The sequence below is a fragment of the Globicephala melas genome, chromosome 9, assembly GCF_963455315.2.
Source record: "Globicephala melas chromosome 9, mGloMel1.2, whole genome shotgun sequence".
In the NCBI taxonomy this organism is placed as follows: domain Eukaryota; kingdom Metazoa; phylum Chordata; class Mammalia; order Artiodactyla; family Delphinidae; genus Globicephala; species Globicephala melas.
In genome coordinates, this window is record NC_083322.1 from 57,988,013 (window position 1) to 58,009,135 (window position 21,123).

At 37.5% G+C, this 21,123-nt stretch overlaps 1 protein-coding gene across 11 annotated transcripts in view; it reads left to right on the forward strand.

Moving 5' to 3' along the window:
• PPP1R9A (protein phosphatase 1 regulatory subunit 9A) overlaps nucleotides 1-21,123 on the forward strand; it is a 327,785-nt gene that overhangs the window by 247,521 nt on the left and 59,141 nt on the right. For all 11 annotated transcript variants that reach the window (XM_060304610.1, XM_060304615.1, XM_060304611.1 and 8 more), the window contains 3 exons: nucleotides 3,458-3,613; nucleotides 18,151-18,204; nucleotides 20,871-21,100. In XM_060304610.1, the coding sequence (XP_060160593.1) occupies nucleotides 3,458-3,613; nucleotides 18,151-18,204; nucleotides 20,871-21,100 (440 nt within the window). The remainder of the gene's footprint in view (nucleotides 1-3,457; nucleotides 3,614-18,150; nucleotides 18,205-20,870; nucleotides 21,101-21,123) is intronic.

Below are 21,123 nucleotides of genomic sequence, written 5' to 3' on the forward strand. Positions count from 1 at the left end.
CTTACGTTCATTCCCTTAGATATGGTGAAGAAGTATCTATTTTCAAGCTGGCAAAGGGAAATCAAATTGTTCATTTCAACTCTTATGTTTAAAGTGTGCTGCATTGTCATCAGACTTTCAATTTAACTTAAGATTTTATTGAGTCATTCATGATAGTCATCAAATTGATTTGATATAGAAGTGAATTTTATGTACCTGGCTTAGGCCTTCATAATAAACACCCGGCTTTGCTGCTAGTTGTAACTATAGGGTCAAAAACAAGCACAGAGTTTTATATCTCTAAATCAAAACTTTCATCCGGTTATCTTGAGATTGTGCACTTTGCCAGCCTTGCTACCTTTCTATTAATAACATCACTGGGATTCATAAAGTACCTATTAGTTCTAAAAGTATGTATAAATAGGAGATGAATTAATTTACAGAATATCACACAAAAAAATACCAAGTCTGGAATTAAGAGTCCTTTTAAGGTTTATAGGAACTAATCATACCACGAATGGAAGCTATCTGGAACCAACCAGCCCCACTGTTCAGCTACCTTGCCCTGCCAGTGCCAAAGACACTTAGAATGGTATTTCCAGTTTAGACATTTTCAGACTGGTTTCTTTCTTTCTCTTTTATTATTTTATTTATTTTTTTAACATCTTTATTGGAGTATAATTGCTTTACAATGGTGTGTTAGTTTCTGCTTTATAACAAAGTGAATCAGCTATACATATACATATATCCTCATATGTCTTCCCTCTTGCGTCTCCCTCCCTCCCATCCTCCCTATCCCACCCCTCTAGGTGGTCACAAAGCACCGAGCTGGTCTCCCTGTGCTATGCGGCTGCTTCCCACTAGCTATCGATTTTACATTTGGTAGTATATATAAGTCCATGCCACTCTCTCACTTCATCCCAGCTTACCCTTCCCCCTCCCTATGTCCTCAAGTCCATTCTCTAGTAGGTCTGCGTCTTTATTCCCGTCCTGCCCCTCCTACTGAACACTGGCAGAAGACTTCAGACCTTTCTTCTTTCTTTTTTTAAAATTTTATTTATTTTTGGCTGCATTGGGTCTAGTTGCAGCACGTGGGCTCAGTAGTTGCAGCACGTGGGCCCTAGAGCATGAGGGCTTCAGTAGTTGTGGCACATGGGCTCAGTAGTTGTGGCTCAGAGGCTCTAGAGCACAGGCTCAGTAGTTGTGGCGCATGGGCTTAGTTGCTCCACGGCATATGGGATCTTCCCGGACCAGAGATCCAACCCGTGTCCCCTGCATTGGCAGGCAGATTCTTAACCACTGCTCCACCAGGGAATTCCCTTCAGATTGGTTTCTAAAGACCCCTAGGGTTCCAGGTGCTGATGAGCTATATAGTATAAAGATGGAGGCCAGGACTTTCCTGTGGCGTAGTGGTTGAGAATCTGCCTGCCAATGCAGGGGACACGGGTTCGAGCCCTGGTACGGGAAGATCCCACGTGATGCGGAGCAACTAAGCCCGTGTGCCACAAGTACTGAGCCTGCGCTCTAGAGCCTCTGAGCCACAACTACTGAAGCGCCATGTGCCACAACTACTGAAGCCCACACGCCTAGAACCCGTGCTCCACAAGAGAAGCCTCCGCAATGAGAAGCCTGTGCACCAAAATGAAGAGTAGTCCCCACTCACCGCAACTAGAGAAGGCCTGCGCACAGCAACAAGGACGCAACACAGCCAAAAATAAAAAAAAAGAAAAGAAAAAAAGATGGAGGCCATCCACCTCTTTCCCTTTCAGTCAGAGCATTGCTGATTATATTAGGGCTGTCCGGGGGAAGGGGGTTTCTAACTAACATGTAACCAGTTTGGAAAATCACTGCTCTGTATGAAATATCCTGACCTTACTTCTATACACAAATGCCACCAAAGTCAAAGTCTTCATGCTAATAGTCTCTGTGTGTGGAAAAAGAGTCTGAGGATGCTGAGGCATCCTTTGTTTGTTCATCGTGGTCAGTGCCCGCCAGATTCCTTAATAGATATTGTATCTACTTCTGGACACCACAGTTTAAGAGAAAATACCGAGAGCTTGGAGAGAAGTCAGAGTACAGGCGCAAAGACAATTACAGAGAATGAGACCTACGAGGAAACTAGAATTATTTTACTTTGAAAGAGAGAAGTCAGAACAGCAATTCATTAATGGTCTTGCAGAAATTAGGAATTATTACGTTGAGGTTAAGGATTGGATTTCCTTCATGTGCAAACATAGTCAAGTAAATACCGTTTCAGGTTTAGCAAGAAGAATATAGTGTAGAGCCAAAAGAAAAAATAACAGCAAGATGCTAAGCCTCTTTAATCAAAGGAATAGATCACTCAGTATGCTATGAAATTTTTTTTAAAAGGCAGTATGAATCCCTAGCTGTTTTATGTATGAAATGTAACTACCTGAAGGAACAGGGGTGAATTAAATGAACTTTGTTTTTCAACACTGTGACTCAGTGATTTATCTTTAAATTATATCAGAAGGTATAGATTTCAAACAATTATTTTGAATTAGAGTCTCATAGCCTGATGCTGCCAAGAGAGGAGCTACTTTCTAATAATGTTAAGGAACTTAGTCGTGAGGAGGAATATTTATTCCAAGGGTCATGAACTCATATACCTACAGGGGCCCAGGGGTATCACGAAGGAGTGATGCTAACAGCTTAGAATAATGAATTATGGAAGTTATGGTGTATTACAAAGAGTACCTGTGTAAAGGGACAACGACTGCTGACTCTGGCCAGTGGTTATCATGTCGTTATGTGCCTATATTGCCAGATCTTTGGCTTTCTCAAGAAAAACTGGAAATCTAGAATAGGTGAAAGTTTTTAACATTGCCAAAATGCTGAGATTTATTAAAGTAGTACTGATTAGGCAAAGCAATACACCTGTGTGGGCTGTAAGTTAGAAACCTTTGGTTAATTCTTTAGGTCACTAGTTAACCACCACATTAGTTAGACAAACAAATGAAACAGAACTGATTAAACTCTAAAACTTAGGAGAATCAATCTACTAAACCTTTGTAAGGCTTAATTAAGGTCCTTTCCAACTCGATGAATCTTTTGGTCTCCCCTTCTTTCTTCCCTGCTGTCAATATTGGGTGACTTATTCATTACAGGTGTTGGGAATTTAAAGGAATTACTTATTTCCCTTAGCAACATAATTTTATTTAGTAAAAACATCAAACACTTTGATTTAAAATAAAGGTTTTGTTGCTTTACTAAAGATACTGCTGATGCTCTTAGATTTTTAGAAATGCACTTATAAATGGCATAGACATGTCACTTTGGATTTTTGAACTAACATTTGTTTGTAACATTGGCTGAATGAGGCATGCTTGACTCAAAAGCCTACTTACACTTTTACCATTTGGTGACATATTTTATTTCTCTTTTATAAAATATTTTAAAATAACCCACCTCCACATGGGTAAGGACAGCTGGATTTCTGAAATCCCCTTCCTTTCAGACAGGAGAATATGCCACAGATGAAGAGGAGGATGAGGTAGGACCTGTTCTTCCTGGCAGTGACATCGCCATTGAAGTCTTCGAGCTGCCTGAGAATGAGGACATGTTTTCCCCATCAGACCTGGACACAAGCAAGCTCAGTCACAAGTTCAAAGAGGTAAGTTGCTGATCTGCAAAGTATTTTTCTATAGCTGTCCATTTCATTATTAAGTATATATATTTGTTTGAAAAGTGTATTAAGAATAATCAGTTTTTTAAAGAAAGCCTTTCAGTAACAGATTGTCCTGAATCTCATTGAATTTCAAGGCAAAAGTTAAGTAGATCTCATTCCACAGTCATTAATTTAAATGCTTGTTATTTGTCATAGTGACAGTTTTTAACTTGTCTGTTCCATAGTTTCAAGCTATAGGCTTAAATTTGCAGTTTTCGTGTCAAGGTTATATTTGTAAAGCTTTGTGAAAGTTTTGGAACCTGGCTTTCCTCGAAGGCAGTGATTTCTAAAAAGGCTTTTGTTTTTCTTTTCCTAAAATAGACAAGGTTCCAACAGGGATCAGATGATATTCCCAAGTGGTTTAACTGAAGAAAGTTTAATGAATGAACTTTGAGTAGAGTTAACAGAACTACCAAGGGATGGTGCAGTGTAGAGGGACCGGCCACAGGGGAAGTTGTTACCATCTTTTGGCTTAATGGGTAAAGAGGGAAAGAGATTACCTTTTTTTGAAGGAGGGCCACTCAACATCTGCAGCTTTGTAAGATGCAACCACTGCTAAAAACTACATCCTGGGGGTAAGAGTGATAATATACCAAGACCCTTCTGTCCTCTTGTTGATGCCTCCCATCAGCCTAACCCAGGCAGGGGAGCCTGGGAGATTCAGTCTTGAAATCTGAAGAGATTAGCCTCCTGAGGCAGGAGCTGTCAGAAAAGGGCCAGGAATGGATCCTGAGGGGGCGAATGCAGATAACCACAAAAACTCTTCTTCCAGATGAACTTCTCAGACCCCCAACTTGTAAAACAGAAACAGTGATGAATGGGTCCACAAGCATTTTATTCTTTATTGCTTTGTGGAACATCCGCCGTTGTTGGAAACAAGTGTGTCATTATTTACAGCCTGCCCACAATAACCCTGAAGCACTGAGACTTGAAAACCATTGTTTTGTGGTTGCAAGTCTCTTAGGGACTTGACCACTTGGAAAATATATTCTCCTATTCATGAAAAACAAGGATTATAGTTGCAGATTTATAATTTATAAATTTATTTATAATTTCTAATTTTGATGTATTATAAACAGGTCAATTTTATATGTTCTCATGTTTTACCTAATACACCTAGTACATTGACTTACCTTTTTAATTCCCTATGACAAATTTATAGTTGTGAGACCAGTGTCAAAGTGAATGTACTTTTCAAATGTAAGTTTTTATTAAATAAAACAACTTATGTTCATTATAGAGTTTTAGAAAATACAGATTTGTATAAATGCCAAAAAATCATTCCTAATCCCAGTATTGTGGTATTGGGGATTGTAGGATGTATACTGTGTTAAATTCCTTCTCTTGATACTTAAAAGTGTATTACTAGGATTTTCCCATGTCATCAAATATTTTTCCATAAATGATGCTTATTTACTGTTTCATCTTATGGATCTTATATAATTTACTTAATTCTTTGTTTTGGAACATATCCTTTGTTTCCAGGTCTTTTTAAATTATTAAAAGTAATGTTGCAATAAATATTGCAATAAATTATCCTTAGGATAATTTCTTACAGTGGAATTATTAGATCAAAGAATATGAATATTTTGGGGACTTGTACTTAATGCCAAGTTGCCACCAGAATGGCTTTTCTTGGTAATATAGAAATTTATTTATGTCACCCAGTGGTTTCGAGTGCCCATTTCTCTTCCACATACTGTTATTAGTCAGGTTGAACCATTTCCATTTATATAGTTCACAGAGTCCTTGAGACAAAATACATGGGTTTTTCAGATGATTTATGACTATTCCTAGTTCTAAATCAGATACAAACGTCTCAGTGACAATGAAGTACACTATTATATAATGATTAGAATTCTCTTATAGTAGAAGTAGCAATGCCTACCTTAGGACCATTTCTTATAAAGTCTTTCTAGATTAACTGATATCTTCAAACCAAAGAAAAATGCAGAAAAAGAAAGTTCTTCTGCAGGAAGTGACTGAGTGGGAGGAAGTGGTATAATCTGTTTCTCTTTGGCTCTGAATTGGCCCAATAATACATATTACCTGAAGAGTTAGATGAACTATTTGTTCTTTAAGAAATCTTCCTTGAGAAAAGACAGTCTCTTCAATAAGTGTTGTTGGGAAAACTGGACAGCTACATGTAAAAGAATGAAATTAGAACACTCCCTAACACCATACACAAAAATAAACTCAAAATGGATTAAAGACTTAAATGTAAGGCCAGACACTATAAAACTCTTAGATGAAAACATAGGAAGAACAGTCTTTGACATAAATCACAGCAAGATCCTTTTTGACCCACCTCCTAGAGTAGTTGAAATAAAAACAAAAATAAACAAATGGGACCTAATGAAACTTAAAAGCTTTTGCACAGCAAAGGAAACTATAAACAAGATGAAAAGACGACCCTCAGAATGGCAGAAAATATTTGCAAGCGAATCAACGGGCAAAGGATTAACCTCCAAAATATATAAAAAGCTTATACAGCTCAATAACAAGAAAACAAACAACCCAATCAAAAAATGGGCAGAAGACCTAAATAGACATTTCTCCAAGGAACACATACAGATGGCCAAGAAGCACATGAAAAGCTGCTCAATATCACTAATTATTAGAGAAATGCAAATCAAAACTACAATAAGGTATCAGCTCACGCCAATTAGAATGGACATCATCAGAAAGTCTACAAACAACAAATGCTGGAGAGGGTGCAGAGAAAAGGGAACCCTCTTGCACTGTTGGTGGGAATGTATATTGATACAGCCACTATGGAGAACAGTATGGAGTTTCCTTAAAAAACTAAAAATAGAATTACCATATGACCCAGCAATCCCACTACTGGGCATATACCCAGAGAAAACCATAATTTAAAAAGACACATGCACCCCAGTGTTCATCACAGCACTATTTACAATAGCCAGGTCATGGAAGCAACCTAAATGCCCATCGACAGACGAATGGATAAAGAAGATGTGGTACATATGTACAATGGAATATTACTCAGCCATAAAAAGGAATGGAATTGGGTCATTTGTAGAGACGTGGATGGACCTAGAGACTGTCATACAGAGTGAAGTAAGTCAGAAAAAGAAAAATATCGTATATTAATGCATATATGTGGAATCTAGAAAAATGGTACAGATGAATAGGTTTTCAAGGCAGAAATAGAGATGCAGATGTAGAGAACAAATGTATGGACACCAAGGGGGAAAAGGGGGGGGTGGTGGTGGGATGAACTGGGAGATTGGGATTGACATGTATACACTAATATGTATAAAATAGGTAACTAATAAGAACCTGCTGTATTAAAAAATAAAAAGACCCTAGGACCTTCTAGGAAATGTAAGAGGACTCGGTCATATTCAGTAGATGCCCCTGCCTTGCTTATATTCCTGATTTTACTGATTGTAGCTTGTATTGTTTTCCTCATCTCATTCTTGCTACACTTTGGGAAATCCTCACATATTTTGCACTAATTAATATAACACTCTCAATTTAGTCTGTCTCTTTGTTATTGTCCACTCACCTTCCCATCTTCTGACATACATCTAATGAAAGGAATAGAGGAATAAAGAGCTGTGATCATTCACAAATGTCCTTGATAGTTGCCCATGGAATTCCAAGTGTCTTCTAAAGTATTATATTTTTGTTTGTTTTGTGTTTGTGGTTGCAGTTGTGGTTGATGCTGCTGTGATTTTGGTGAGCCTCTGATAAATCTGTTCAAATAAATTCTTGTTACAATCAAAAAAAAAAAAGAAAAGAATAATACCATGTGGTTTCACTTATATGTGGAATCTAAAAAAAAAAAATCTTCTTTGAATGTTGTAACTCTCAATCCAACTTTGAGGCAGTGAGGACAAGGTTGTGTACCCTGGCAAAAGCCTATTATATAGCTTTTCCATGTTGCCAGGTAAGCATGACCCCTACTCTTTGTTAGATAATTGAGCTGGAAATAGGGTACACATTTTTTTAATGGAAGCTAAAGAGCCTAAAAAGCCAAAATAGTATATGGAAGGTTATAGCCTCCATTTTCTGAATTGAGCCAAGGACTCAGTGCTCCATAAATATTGTTTGAAGTTGACTCCATAGTGCAGACAGCTGCGTGATCTGGACCAGGGGCTGGCAAACTATGGCCCATTGGCCAAATTGGGCCTGCTGCCTTTTTTTGTAAATAAAGCTTTATTCAGACACAGCCATGGATGTGCATTTATTTATTGTTTGTGGTTGCTTTTATTCTACAACAGTAAAGCTGAGTAGTTGTACAGAGACCATATGGCCTCCAAATCCTAAATTCTTTGGACTTTTACAGAAAATGGCTGCTGGCGGTGTAGGCTGCTCCATGATCTGGACCCATTCTGTATAGCATGGCTGATTTAGTTTTAGCCTGAGTAACCAAATCTGTAGTTTTTTTTGTTTTGTTTTGTTTTGTTTTTTGCGTTATGCAGGCCTCTCCCTGCTGTGGCCTCTCCCGTTGCGGGGCACAGGCTCCGGACGCGCTGGCTCAGCGGCCATGGCTCACGGGCCCAGTCGCTCCGTGGCACGTGGGATCTTCCCAGACCGGGGCACGAACCCACGTCCCCTGCATCGGCAGGCGGACTCTCAACCACTGCGCCACAAGGGAAGCCCCAAATCTGTAGTTTTAATTTTGGCTTTTAAGAATTGGAGGTTTGTCACCACCTCTAGAACAGACAAATACCACATCATTTCACTTAATCCTTTTATTCTCTTTTGTTTTATATTTAACATATGAATATATTTATTTCTTCAGGAGATTGCTACTCAGTATCAACTGTGTGGCCCCCTGTCACAGGATTTGTATCTTGTACACTGCCACTACCACAGTTTGAAATTTCTTTATGTGATTAACATACGCGCCCAAATACTGTACAGTGTTAGATATTTTTCACAAGATTATACACAAAACCTGGGGTGGAGGTGGAGAGTCATTTTGTGTTGGAGTCTGTAGAAAGTCTCGTATTACATAGAGTTCTCTTAATTACATTATTTCAAGCAAAAGTATATGTTACACTGTTTGGGCAAAGCAAATTAGACTAACATTCTCTCAGTCATTCCTACTTTTAGCCCATTATGTATCTTGCTGGACTAGATCTAAGCTCCTCTGTTTTTGCTGAATCTTTGCACGGTTCTTGCATGGAGTTAGTGGTTAAATATTTGGTGAATGAGTGATATCAAGCATATACTAGAATTTGTTGTATAAACAAGACAGCTCCCTAATTTAATTTTCCCAAATAGCTGACAAGGGGGCTAGCACTTTTATTACATGCTCATTTACCCATTTCCTTCTGGTTGGAGGCCCAGCGTTATTACCTACAGTATTTGTGCCTTAACACTCTGGACTGCTTTTGGTCTTCATATTGTGTTCCACTTTCTCATCAATTTTTGGTGCCGTACTGTTAGAATATATATAAAACATTGATGTAATAAATCAGATCCATCTAACTCTTCTCTTCAGAAATTCCATTACTTTTCAACTTATTCAAGAAAACACTTGAATCACTTTAACTCCCTTGAAAAAACTTCCTTGCATTTTCGTACTGTAATTACATTAAGATAGTAAATTAACTTGCGGAAAGCTGGCATTTTTATCACATTGACTCTTTTAATCCAAGTTTATGGAATGTATCTGTTTAATTCAAGCCTTTTTTTTCTGACCCTTTCTCAAATTTTATAGTCCCCTCTATTATATAAATGTCACCTAAGAAAATCTTAACTAGAGTGGATTAATCAAAAGCTGCCACAAAGGTTATATTAGCTCCAATATAAGTTAAGAAGTCTTCTCTATTTTTCATTTTCAGAAATGACTTTTATAAGAGACACTTAATGACTTGCATAAGATGGCAATTTCTGTTCCCTGAAAGTTTGTTATTACTCAGCTGTAAAACCATCTGTGCCTTTGTGGAGGAAGATTTGAAATACTTTTTTACAATAACTATTAGTCTTTTCAAGTTTTCAAGTTTTTCTTGGGCCAATTTTGGTATTTTGTATTTCTCAAGAAATTCATATATTTCCTCTAGGCATTCATATTTATTAACTTATATTTTTATAATATAGCTTTAAAATACTGAAATCTTTAGTATCTATAACTAGTTCCTTTTTTTATTCTTTTCTTTATTTGAGTACTTTCAATTTTTTCTCAGTGTTTTTTTTCTAGAATTTATCTGTCCTGTTAGCTTTACATTTCTTTTTTTTCTTTCTTTCTTTCTTTTTTTTTGCGGTACGCGGGCCTCTCACTGTTGTGGCCTCTCCTGTTGCGGAGCACAGGCTCCGGACGCGCAGGCTCAGCGGCCATGGCTCACGGGCCCAGCCACTCCGCGGCATGTGGGATCCTGCCGGACCGGGGCACGAACCCGTTTCCCCTGCATCAGCAGGCGGACTCTCAACCACTGTGCCACCAGGGAAGCCCTACATTTCTTTTTAAATTAAAAAATACTTATTATTTCCTATCAATACCTTTATTTTTCCTCCTTTTTTATTTTTTGGCATTAATCAGTTGCACTTGGTACATTTACTTTTGATAACCCTTACAGTCTGATAAGTGTATTTAAAGCTGTAATTTTTTTCTGAATATTGCTTTAGCTACATGTCACAATTTTTTTTTTACATTTAGAATGCCACTGCCATTTAGATGTAATTTCTTTTGCAATTTCCTCTTTAACACAAGAATTATGTAGTGGCATATTTTACTTTCCACACATTTCAACTTTATTTTGCTATCCTTTTGTTATTGGGTTCTAATTTTATCACACTATTCAGAAAACATATTCCATATGGTAGCTATTTAGAATTTTCAAGACATCTTTTGTAACTTAATTCATAAATAGTTGTATTTAAATATTTCTCATGTATGTAAAAAGCACACATATTCTGTGCTTGGGTATGAAATTTATATAAGTTAAATTTATATAGATAAGATTAATAATACAGACACACACGTCTTCTCTGCAGTGTGGCTTAGATTTTGTTGGCTTGATGTACAAATTCTGAAAAGCATATGTTAAAGTTGCCAGCTACAGTTGTTTCTTTCTTCCTATAATTCTAGCAATTGTAGTTTTATACATTTTAAATCTTTGCTGTTAGCTGCCTATATGTTCAGGATTATTACAGCTTTTCGATTTATTGTAACGTCTCCCTTGTTCCTAATGATGCATTTTACTCCAAATTCTATTTTGTCTGATAGTAAAAATTCAACACTGTCTTCCTTTTGCTTCATATCTGCTTCACAGTATCTATTTCTTCCATCTCTTTGTTTTCAGCCATTCTGTATCCTTTTGCACAATTGTGTTTCCTTCAGTCAACCTATTCCTAAATCCTTTATACTACTCTAGGAGTCTTTGTCAGTTAATTGGTGAGTTTACCCCATTTATATTTACTTTAATCATTTTAATATTAGAACTTACATCTACCACCTTATTTCATATATTACAGTTACCATGCTTCTTGTTTTGTTTTGATCTTTTTACCTACTTGCCATTAGATACATCAGATTTTCATCTGCTGCTTAAAAGTTATACATTTTTATCCTATTCTTCTAGAGATTACCCTTGAGTAACTTTGACTCAGTCTTAGGATATTTTCTCCCAGCAATATAGAAAGGAGATCAGCAGCTATGTCTTTACCATTTAACAAAATGATAGCCATAGCATATGTTTATCTACCTCTCCTCTTCTCTCATTCTAATTATCGTGACACAGGAATGATAATTAGCTGGTTTTAATACTTTGATTCACAGCCTTTTCCCCTGAAAATGTTGTAGGGCAAGCTTCATTGTTTTGAACTAGCATTGCATACTATAAAGGAAAAGTCTAATGACAACAGATATTTGGATGCTTGTATTACTTTAACCTTGTACTTTAAATTTTTTATCACAATTTCTTTTTTTTTTTAACAACTTTATTGGAGTATAATTACTTTACAATGTTCTGTTAGTTTCTGCTGTATAACAAAGTGAGTCAGCTATATGTATACATATATCCCTATATCCCCTCCCTCTTGTGTCTCCCTCCCACCCTCCCTATCCCACCCCTCTAGGTGGTCACAAAGCACCGAGCTGATCTGTGCTATGCGGCTGCTTCCCACTAGCTAGCTATTTTACATTTGGTAGTGTATGTATGTCCATGCCACTCTCTCACTTTGTCCCAGCTTACCCTTCCCGCTCCCCGTGTCCTCAATCTGTTCTCTACATCTGCATCTGTATTCCTGTCCTGCCCCTAGGTTCTTCAGAACCTTTTTTTTTTTCTTTTAGGTTCCATATATATGTGTTAGCATATGGTATTTGTTTTTCTCTTTCTGACTGACTTCACACTCTGACAGACTCTAGGTCCATCCACTTCACCTCAAATAACTCAATTTCGTTTCTTTTTATGGCTGAGTAATATTCCACTGTATATATGTGCCACATCTTCTTTACAGTTTCTTGAAGTAGGCCTCCTTTCATTAATTTTTTTCTTCCAATCTGCTTTCCTTGTTTTATGTTTGTGTTTATGTTTTCATTTTAGTCTATGAATATTTTCTTCATTTTTAAATTTTTTTCAGTTTCTGTTTCTTTTCTAGAAACCCTGTCTTCGGTATTATCTTTTTTATGTTTCTTTTCTGTTTTTTTCTATTTCTGAGATTGTTCTCAAATGTGTCCTCTCATGTCAATGATTCAGTTTTCTGTAGCATTAAATATGCTTTCAACTTCAAGTTCAGGTATGCTCTTTAGCACCTCTAAAATGACTTTTAATTACATTTTTAGTTTCCTTACTCTCCACTTACTCCTCATGCTTCTTCGCTTTCTCTTCATCCTGGTGTTCCATAGAGTTACTTTAAAATGTCTTTTTATTTATGGGATACATAATTTTCACAGGTTGACTTATTTGAATTTTCAAGTTGATGCTCTCTTTTCCTTGATCTGAAGTATTTAGTAATAGGCTCAGTTTTGCCTTCTTCTCATTTATTTATCTTGAAATGAGGCAAAAACCTTTTTTTGTATTCAAGCAGCAATTAGCCACTTTTAAAAATTACGAATTCCATTTCCAGACCTACATCAGGAGGACATATCTATGTGCCTAGTTTCCAGCCTGGTGGCTATTTTCTGGCAACCTATCATCTAAAGCAGTTCTCTGTACTAAGGTGGGATATCTCGCCACTCAGTTCTTGAAGTTAAAGGGGGAAAAAAAAGTTATTCCTTGCTATCAAAGCACTTACTGTGACTGCCCCTGTCTGTATTGCTGCACTTTGGGGTCTGCAGGTGAAAGTAGGCAATGTGCCACTATCAGCCACCCTTCCTGCATTCTTTTCCTCATCTAGCAGTTGCTTTCTGAATGAATATGGAAGGTGGAGAGTTAGAGAACCTGGTTTGAGGACAGCTCCTGGGAAGGACAGTAGAGGTTGCCCATCTTCCTCACTGCGTAGACCTGGTATCTCAAGCAATCAGTGAGAGAGACACAAAGCATCTCCCTGTCTTGGGAGTGAAGCTTGGATAGATTTTTCTTAATTCAACTTCATGACTCCTTCATATTCTAGTAACAGTTGTTTCTAGTTTCAGTGTCAATTTGGTTGTGAGTTTTTCTTTTGTAATGTGATTTCACTGGAAATTTAGTGGGAAGTAGGAAGAGGCTGAATCGGAAACTGCTGGCCAGGTGCCATTTCAGTGGACTGTGCGGTGCTTCCCCTCCACCACTCCTTCTCGGGAGCCATAGATATTAGCTCCCAGTAAAAACAGTTCTGCATTTGTCTTGAGGAAAAAATATGGAGTGTAAAATATTGTGTTATTTTGCTTACTTAAGTCATAGAGAATCTATGAAAAGTAATCTAGAAGAAGTTATTAATGCATTAGATAGTAATCTTTATGGAACTTCCCGTTAATATGTAGAGAAGGTAAAAAATGTTATGTACTTAACAAGAAACAGTTACTTAAAGAGTAGCTGTAATTACAGGCTGTCACCTACATCCAGCACCTTCACCATCAATAACCAGTTTATGAGCACCTCCTTAGAGAGTGACCCTGTGCTGCATATACTGCAGTTAGTGTTGCCATTCACATTAGGTTATGATATCATTCAATCAGCTGATTTCAGCTAGTTTTGCATAATGTTTCCTGAGAAAAACACTTTTGTTAATATAAAGATAGGTACCATATATAAACCTTTGAGCAGAAATTATAAAGCAATATGGCGTAGTTTCATTTTAACAGCACCGAAGTATAGGCAAAAACAGCACTTATTTCTTCTTTTGTGGAACTTACACTGTCATGGGTAAGACAGACTGCAGTCAAATTATCACAGAGATCATTGTAAAAATTCTGATTCCAGTGCTGAAACTACTTCATAAAGTTGTATGCAAATATCAGTTATTATTTTGCCCTTGTAAAGTAAAAACAGAGAATGTCGCTCTTATCCGTAAAATCTCTAGTACTAGAGCGCCCTTAAAATCTTTCCTGCAAAGATAACATTTTTCCTTTTTAAAGAAAAATGTTTTTCATGCTTGCACAGGATAAGTAAAGAGTGCAGAAGTTCAGTTTTACAATGTTTATGTGTAAGGATGTTTCTATTTCTAGTGCAGTTATCTTTGGATTATATTGATTCAGTGATGTGAGTACATGTGCTGTATTCATATTTTTGAAAGAAATAAACAGAAAATAAACACAGCAGGTACACCTGCAGAATGTTATATGAGAGCTACTGTTCTCCATAGGAGTGTGTGTATTTATTTGTGCTGTAATCCTGTGGTGGATATTGATGCCATTCATGTTCAAGATGACAGAAGAGATGAAAGAGATTGATCTTATAAGTTGAGAGACACTGACCTGCAGTCCTTAACCTTTTCTTTTTATTTGTATCCTCCCTTCCCAAGTCTTTTCACCAAACCTAGATTCTCTGAAGCCCAAAAGGTCCAACAGGTATTTCAGGCTCTGTTTCTATTAACCAGCCCTGAAGACCCTGCCCCCTGCAGTCAGCCTGACCAGTCTCGGGGGTTGTCTGCAAACCCTTACAGCTGTACTCTGGAAAGCCTATTAAACGTGAAAGGAGAACTGCTCTAGAATAAGAAAACTCAACTTTGTATGCACCGTGCTTCTTTTGTCAAGTCACTTCACCTCGTTGAACATCAGTTTCCTCTTGCTCGTGAAATGGAGGTATCCCAGGCCCATCGTGCCCACTTTGCCTGGGAGGCAGGGTCCATAGTTGGAGATATGACACATAGGCCAAAGCCGCAGGTCACCTGAAGTTTCTCTCCAAGTTTTTCTGAGGCATCTGGGAACTTCTCTCAGGAGGTGGTATATATTAATTTCCCTGTAATAAGTGTTTCGAAGTTAGGTTCTATGTCGCTTTCGTGTATCCTCAACAACTAGCACAGCACCTGGCACGCAGTCTCATTCAGTAAATGCTGGTTGAATAATGAGGGAGAGATTTCTTTCTAAGTTCCATGACTCATAACAGCTGACTGAGCACCATGTTGTATGTAGTGCCAGAATACTCAGCCTACCAGAAGTGATCCGTGGTTTCCAGGTGGAGTCCTAGTTTCTCATCTGGGAGGTCACAATGATCACATATGCCTCAGGGTTTCTGTGATGATCAAATGAAAAATGTATTCCAAAGCTGGTTCAGATGAGGGGCATAAGGAAGGGAGGAACAGAGGTAGGTGGAGTCAGACCTGGGATAATTTCCATTCCACCACCTGCCTCTGCTGGGAACTTGAAGAAGCCATGTAACTTCTGTGAGCCTCTTTCCCTGTCTGAACAGCGAGGTTAACAGTGCCTGTCCTGCCTCCCTTACAGATTCATTTGCAGTGAGGAAGGAGATGATGAAAAAGGGAAAAAGGGTCCTACGAATGTAAGAAACTTAGTATTAGAGGAGAGGACTGTGGACTGGAATTTGTAAAACCTGGCTTTGACACTTACTAGCTCTGCAACTTAAACTACTGAAACACAGTTTCTTCCTATATAAAATGAAAATGTTAGATTAGTTTATTTTTAATGCTTTTCCTGTTAATAGTGGTGGATTTGTAGAAGTTCTCTTCATGTGCATGCAGGATTAAAATAATCACATATCTATAATTTTCAGCCTTATGAGTACTGGGGGAAACGTCACACTAAAACTTTTGTCCATCTTCTGAATAATGTCTGAATTTACAGACCTCATTCTGCTTTCCTGTAGCTAAAGGATTGGGCTATACTGAGTAACACTTCAAACTTTTATCAGTGTTCTCACCTCACCGCTTACGAGTTCAGCTGTCTTCTGTTATCTGTTTTGCTAAGATGGGAGGGGCAGGATAACTGAAAATCAACTTGGCTGCTCTGCAGTTTCACGTCAGTTTGTCCCACACACCAGCGGATTAGTCTAGTGTATGCATTCATAGGGAAGAAAATGCTGGCTTGGGACGAGAATTCCCTGACTCTGCAGCCTTGACAACCATCTCCAGGCCCTTCATTTCGTAAGTGTCACACCTGGAGTACTTGCAGGGGCCTTGGGGTTCTTCCCACCTAGCCCTCTCATTTTTCATATGGGAAACCGGGGCCCAGAGAAGTAGCTTGCTAGAGAACATGGCGATTTGAACAAAGAAAATCCAAAGTCCCAACCAGTTGTATTGCAATATATTACCCTACAGGGAGTTAACCACCGAGAAAATAAGATACAGCACTTCCTCCTAGTTGCGGTGTTCATCAAAAAGTCTGCCTTTTTGATTTCTTGCTACTCTTCAGCTTAGAACCAGAGGGCTTTTATTTCAGGTGCAACGTTTTACAGCATTTAGCACTTCTAACTGAGAAGTAGAGTTAGGGTAATCATATCTGAGTTCTTCAAATCATTCTTTCTTATTCTTGGCTAACTTTATAGAGGACTTACTCTATGCTAGACACTGTGCTAACAAAGAGTACTTCCTCTCTAGAGACTGTTAGAGCACAGAAGGCCCTGGGAACAGTGAGGGTGAAAGGAGCAAGAGCCGAAGAGGCAAGAGAGACCAGGTCTGAAAGCAGGAGAGTGGGGCAGAATCACATCTGAAAGTTTCAAGGTCACCCCTCAGCAGGAGCAGAGCTGTAGCTGCAGAGCCCGCAGAGCTTTAAGCCCGACAGGAAACCTGAAAGCATCCCGGAGGGGGCATTTTGCAGGGAGCGTGGGGCCTCTCAGTTTCTGGGCTTTTATTCATCAGCATCTAAGGGTGTTGAATGAACCCTGTCCTTGATTCTAACTTCTTTCCCTCGTCGTCCTTCCCATACGCCCCTGCTGGCCAGGTGAAAACCAAGGAAGTACAGATTACAAACCAGAGAGAGAGCTGAGGGTTATGAGGCGGTGTGATCTCCAAAGGTTCACATTTCTGTCTGTTCATTAGCCGTCTTTCTGATAAGAAAATCTTGGACTTATTTGATTACAGTAATATGGGAAGTTTACAGTCCCTCTGTACAATCCTAAATTCAAAATGCTCTGAGACAGTTTTTTAAAAATAATTTTGTGGCACACTCACTTGGGTAGTAAATCTGACCAAAACTGACAGGATGCTACAGTCTTACGGTCTTTAGGTACCCCCCTTAGTGAGAATATTCACATGTTTGGTGGCAAACATATTCATGTATCTGATTACAGAGTTGCCTCCACAGACCCTGCTGTGGGCAATAAGCAATTTATGGAAAAACGCATTTTACTACGTTTCTGAAATTGAAAGAACTCGGAATTCCAAAACCATCTGGCCCCAAGGATTTTAGAAAAGTGACTTTCAACCCATAAATCGTTTTCCGTAAATTTTGGTGTACTTATTTATCCCTTAAGGAATGAACGTTTCCTTCGTTTTTCTTCCCTATGAAGAAAAAGGGGGGGGAGGGGAGAAGCAAAACAAGTCTAAATGGTGGCTCTCAGGAGAAGAAACTGTAGCTGAAGCTTTGGGGGTGGGGGTCTAGGTCCTCAATAGGAGTAGATCTTTTAAAGGACAGAAAACTAGATCTGTACTTTTCCTGCAATTAAAAAAAAAAAAATTACAGGTTTCGCCGCGGAACTGCATCATCCTCTTCTCCAGCTTTGCAGCAGCCTGAGCTGTAAAAGAGCTGCTAAGCCTAAAATGCGTGCGACTCACGGAACCAGAGCGCCACCTTTCTTCCAGATTTGGAATTGAAGCTTCCCGCGGCCACTGGCTGACTTGCCTGCCGAGGCTTGTTCAATCCACAAGACTGCAAGGAAACAATTCATTGACCCTCAAATCATAAAGGAAGAGCTGCAAAGAGGGCAAGAAAATGTGTTTCCTTCTCTTTGGTCCCTGAGCAATTAAATTCGTAACCTAATCTGATGTTAGGGAGTGTGAGCCATAAACCCCATGGTTAATTAGTTTGCACCTAGAGTCATTTTACACACTAGACATTTTAATTTACAACCTGCTGCATTGCAGCACTTTTCTAGGCCTTCAGCTATATAATAAGGTATTCTGCTAGCTGCTGAAGCTTTAAAAATATAGATACAATTAGTTCAGATTTTTTCTTCCTTTTCCATTTTCAGTTGCAAATCAAACATGCAGTTACAGAAGCAGAGATTCAAAAATTGAAGACCAAGGTAAGCACCAATACATGATGTTTGAATTGTACTTTTTAAACTTCAGATGCTATGAATAAATTCAACCTGAGGACTAAAGGAATTTGTTTCTGTGCATTTGAAAGAATACAAATGTGAGAGATTCATTTCCACTGTTAGCGGAAAAACCTGCCAGTGCATACTCTTAGGGCGTCAGCACCACCATACCCCTCAGTGAAAATAGCACAGTATTTTTAAATTACATATTTGCACATATGTGGCCCGTTCCCTCTGAGCTTTCCTCAAAAAGTAATGTTTATGTGTTGGTGTGATGAATTGGGAGATCGGGATTGACATATATACACTAATATGTATAAAATGGATAACTAATAAGAACCTGCTATTTAAAAAAATAAATTAAAAAGTAAATGTTTATAGTAGTTCAAGAATCCAAATTACATTTTGACCACTAATTCCTTAAGCACAAGCTGTTATACTATATCTCTTTATCTTATCTTAAATGTTTAATTATTTATTTTTAACTTATTCATCAGAGATAATGTATTTTAACATAGCACATTACTTATCTTTCATAGAGAAAACTTCCAATTTCTAGTAATTAAGTATTATGAAATTTAATTAATATATGAATAATTTATTTTAGGTGCCAGGTGCTACCAGAAATCTTTAGACAAGTTTAGTTCATGTTATTTAAATTTGTGGAGAAATACAGGTCTTGATAAAAGGAGTATATGTTTTTAGTTTATATATGAAATAATACATAATTCAGAAGGGCATTTTTAATTGGTAAATTATAAGGTACTTGTAAGTTTCTTGAACAGTGTTTAGTTTTATCAAGTACATAATTTCAAAGATTTAAAAAGATCTTTTGAGTTACTTTAAAAACACAATAATCTTTATTTTTTATGGTCTTTTAAAAATTGAGACATAATTGCTCTCACACTACTAACAGTCCGTTTCCCTGTTCACATTAGATACACTTGTTTTGGTTTTTCCATGTGTTTTAAATGGAGATGACTTAGCAAGGCTATTTTGGTTAAATGGTATTTTTAGCTAATAACTCTGCAGCTCTTTAGTCAAAACATGTCTATACATCATTCATGGTTTCAACCAAGCTCTGTGAATAATAAGTTTTAAATTAGTAGCGGTTGGTAAATAAACAACTCGAACACGAAACATTGCTTAATAAAAGATGCAGCAAATACCCAGTCCTGTTTTAAATTGCCATGTTTCTTGTCATAGAACGGAAGAATAGAAGATTTCTTTTTAGTTGTTAGGTACAATCAGGGAAAAAGATTCACCTGGGATTGCAAGTGCTTTAACAGAGCTTATGTGTTAGATATTTAATCTAGAAAATTCTATAAATTAGTATTTTATATTTTTCTCAATATCATATTGGCATATAATAGCCATAGATTAGCTTGTTTTACTATGACTCTTTATATCCAAGTTGATAATAGAATTCCTAATTTTGAAATGTTTTTGACTACTTTTTACTTGGTAACCTGTTTTGCCAATGTGTTTAGTTTAAAATATACATTAAAACATATATTTCCACTTTCCAAATGATTTTGGAATGTTTTAGATTTTGAAAATTGATAGTTTATAATGACTGCATCCTTTTGAACTTTAACAGAGGCATGTGAAGTAGGTGAAGCACTCATTTAAAGGTTGGCTGGTTAATTGTGAATAAATGACCTTTGACCCCTTACCTGAGAGATCAGTCTTGAATTTCTTCAGAAATGAGGGATTTGGACCAGTGTGTTATCTGTTCCTAAGCTTCCCTTAAAGCAGAAACCACAAGAAGCTGCCTTTGTGTCCCATCAGAGAGATTTAAATTAATTCAGAAATCATTTATATTTTTACTCACACTGTCTTTTATACTTTTATTGAAATCGGGATTTATTAGGCTCTAGAAACTCAGAACAGTGTCAGCAAAATAATGAGCTACAAGCTATGTTCATGTCAGTTGAAATAAAAGATGTGATAATATCATCAAAAGGGATAGAAACAAAGTAAAAATCACTTTTATCAGATTATTATGCCCAAGGAGCTGTTCCAAGCGTGCTGATGTGTTATATCACAGTTCCGATTAAAGATAACATAATTTAGTCTTAGAGGACTTCATTTATTTGTCCAAGGTTTAAAGGCCAATAATGGCAGAGCCTGGAATTCAAGTCTAAACTGTATGACCCCACGGTCCCCCTCTTATCCATTAGGCCATACTGTGTGCTTCTGCCCCTCTCTCCTTCCCAGCTTGCCTCTCCCCACTCCCTTTTTAGTTAACTTTTTATTTATAATTATATGTTAAAAAAAAAGAAAAAAAAGAAAAACTCTAAAAGAGAGCGTGTTGAAGTTCATTGGATAGAATCAAACTCTAAAATACTTTTTCCTGCTCAGAGAATTTCATACACCACATAGTGTGATGTAAAGATCATGGGAGTTGGAATCAGATCCACGTTTTGTCATTTATCAGATGTGTGACCTTGTACAAACATTTTCACTTTTCAAGGCCTCCATTTTATAATCTGTGTAATAATGAAAATAATACTTGCTCTTCTCATCTCAGTGTGTTTGATGATTTGAGTATATGTAACAATGGAATTTAAAATACACTATAAAAATATGAGGGATTTTTGCTACAGAAGTACCCAGATAATGCTTGCTTTGATATTTGCTTTGTCCAGCTACAAGCAGCAGAAAATGAGAAAGTGAGGTGGGAACTAGAAAAAACCCAACTCCAGCAGAATATAGAAGAGAATAAAGAAAGAATGTTGAAGTTGGAGAGCTACTGGATTGAGGCTCAAACGTTATGCCACACGGTGAACGAGCACCTCAAAGAGACTCAAAGCCAGTATCAAGCCTTGGAAAAGAAGTACAACAAGGCAAAGAAACTGATCAAGGATTTTCAACAAAAGTAAGCAGCTTCTAATGACTAAA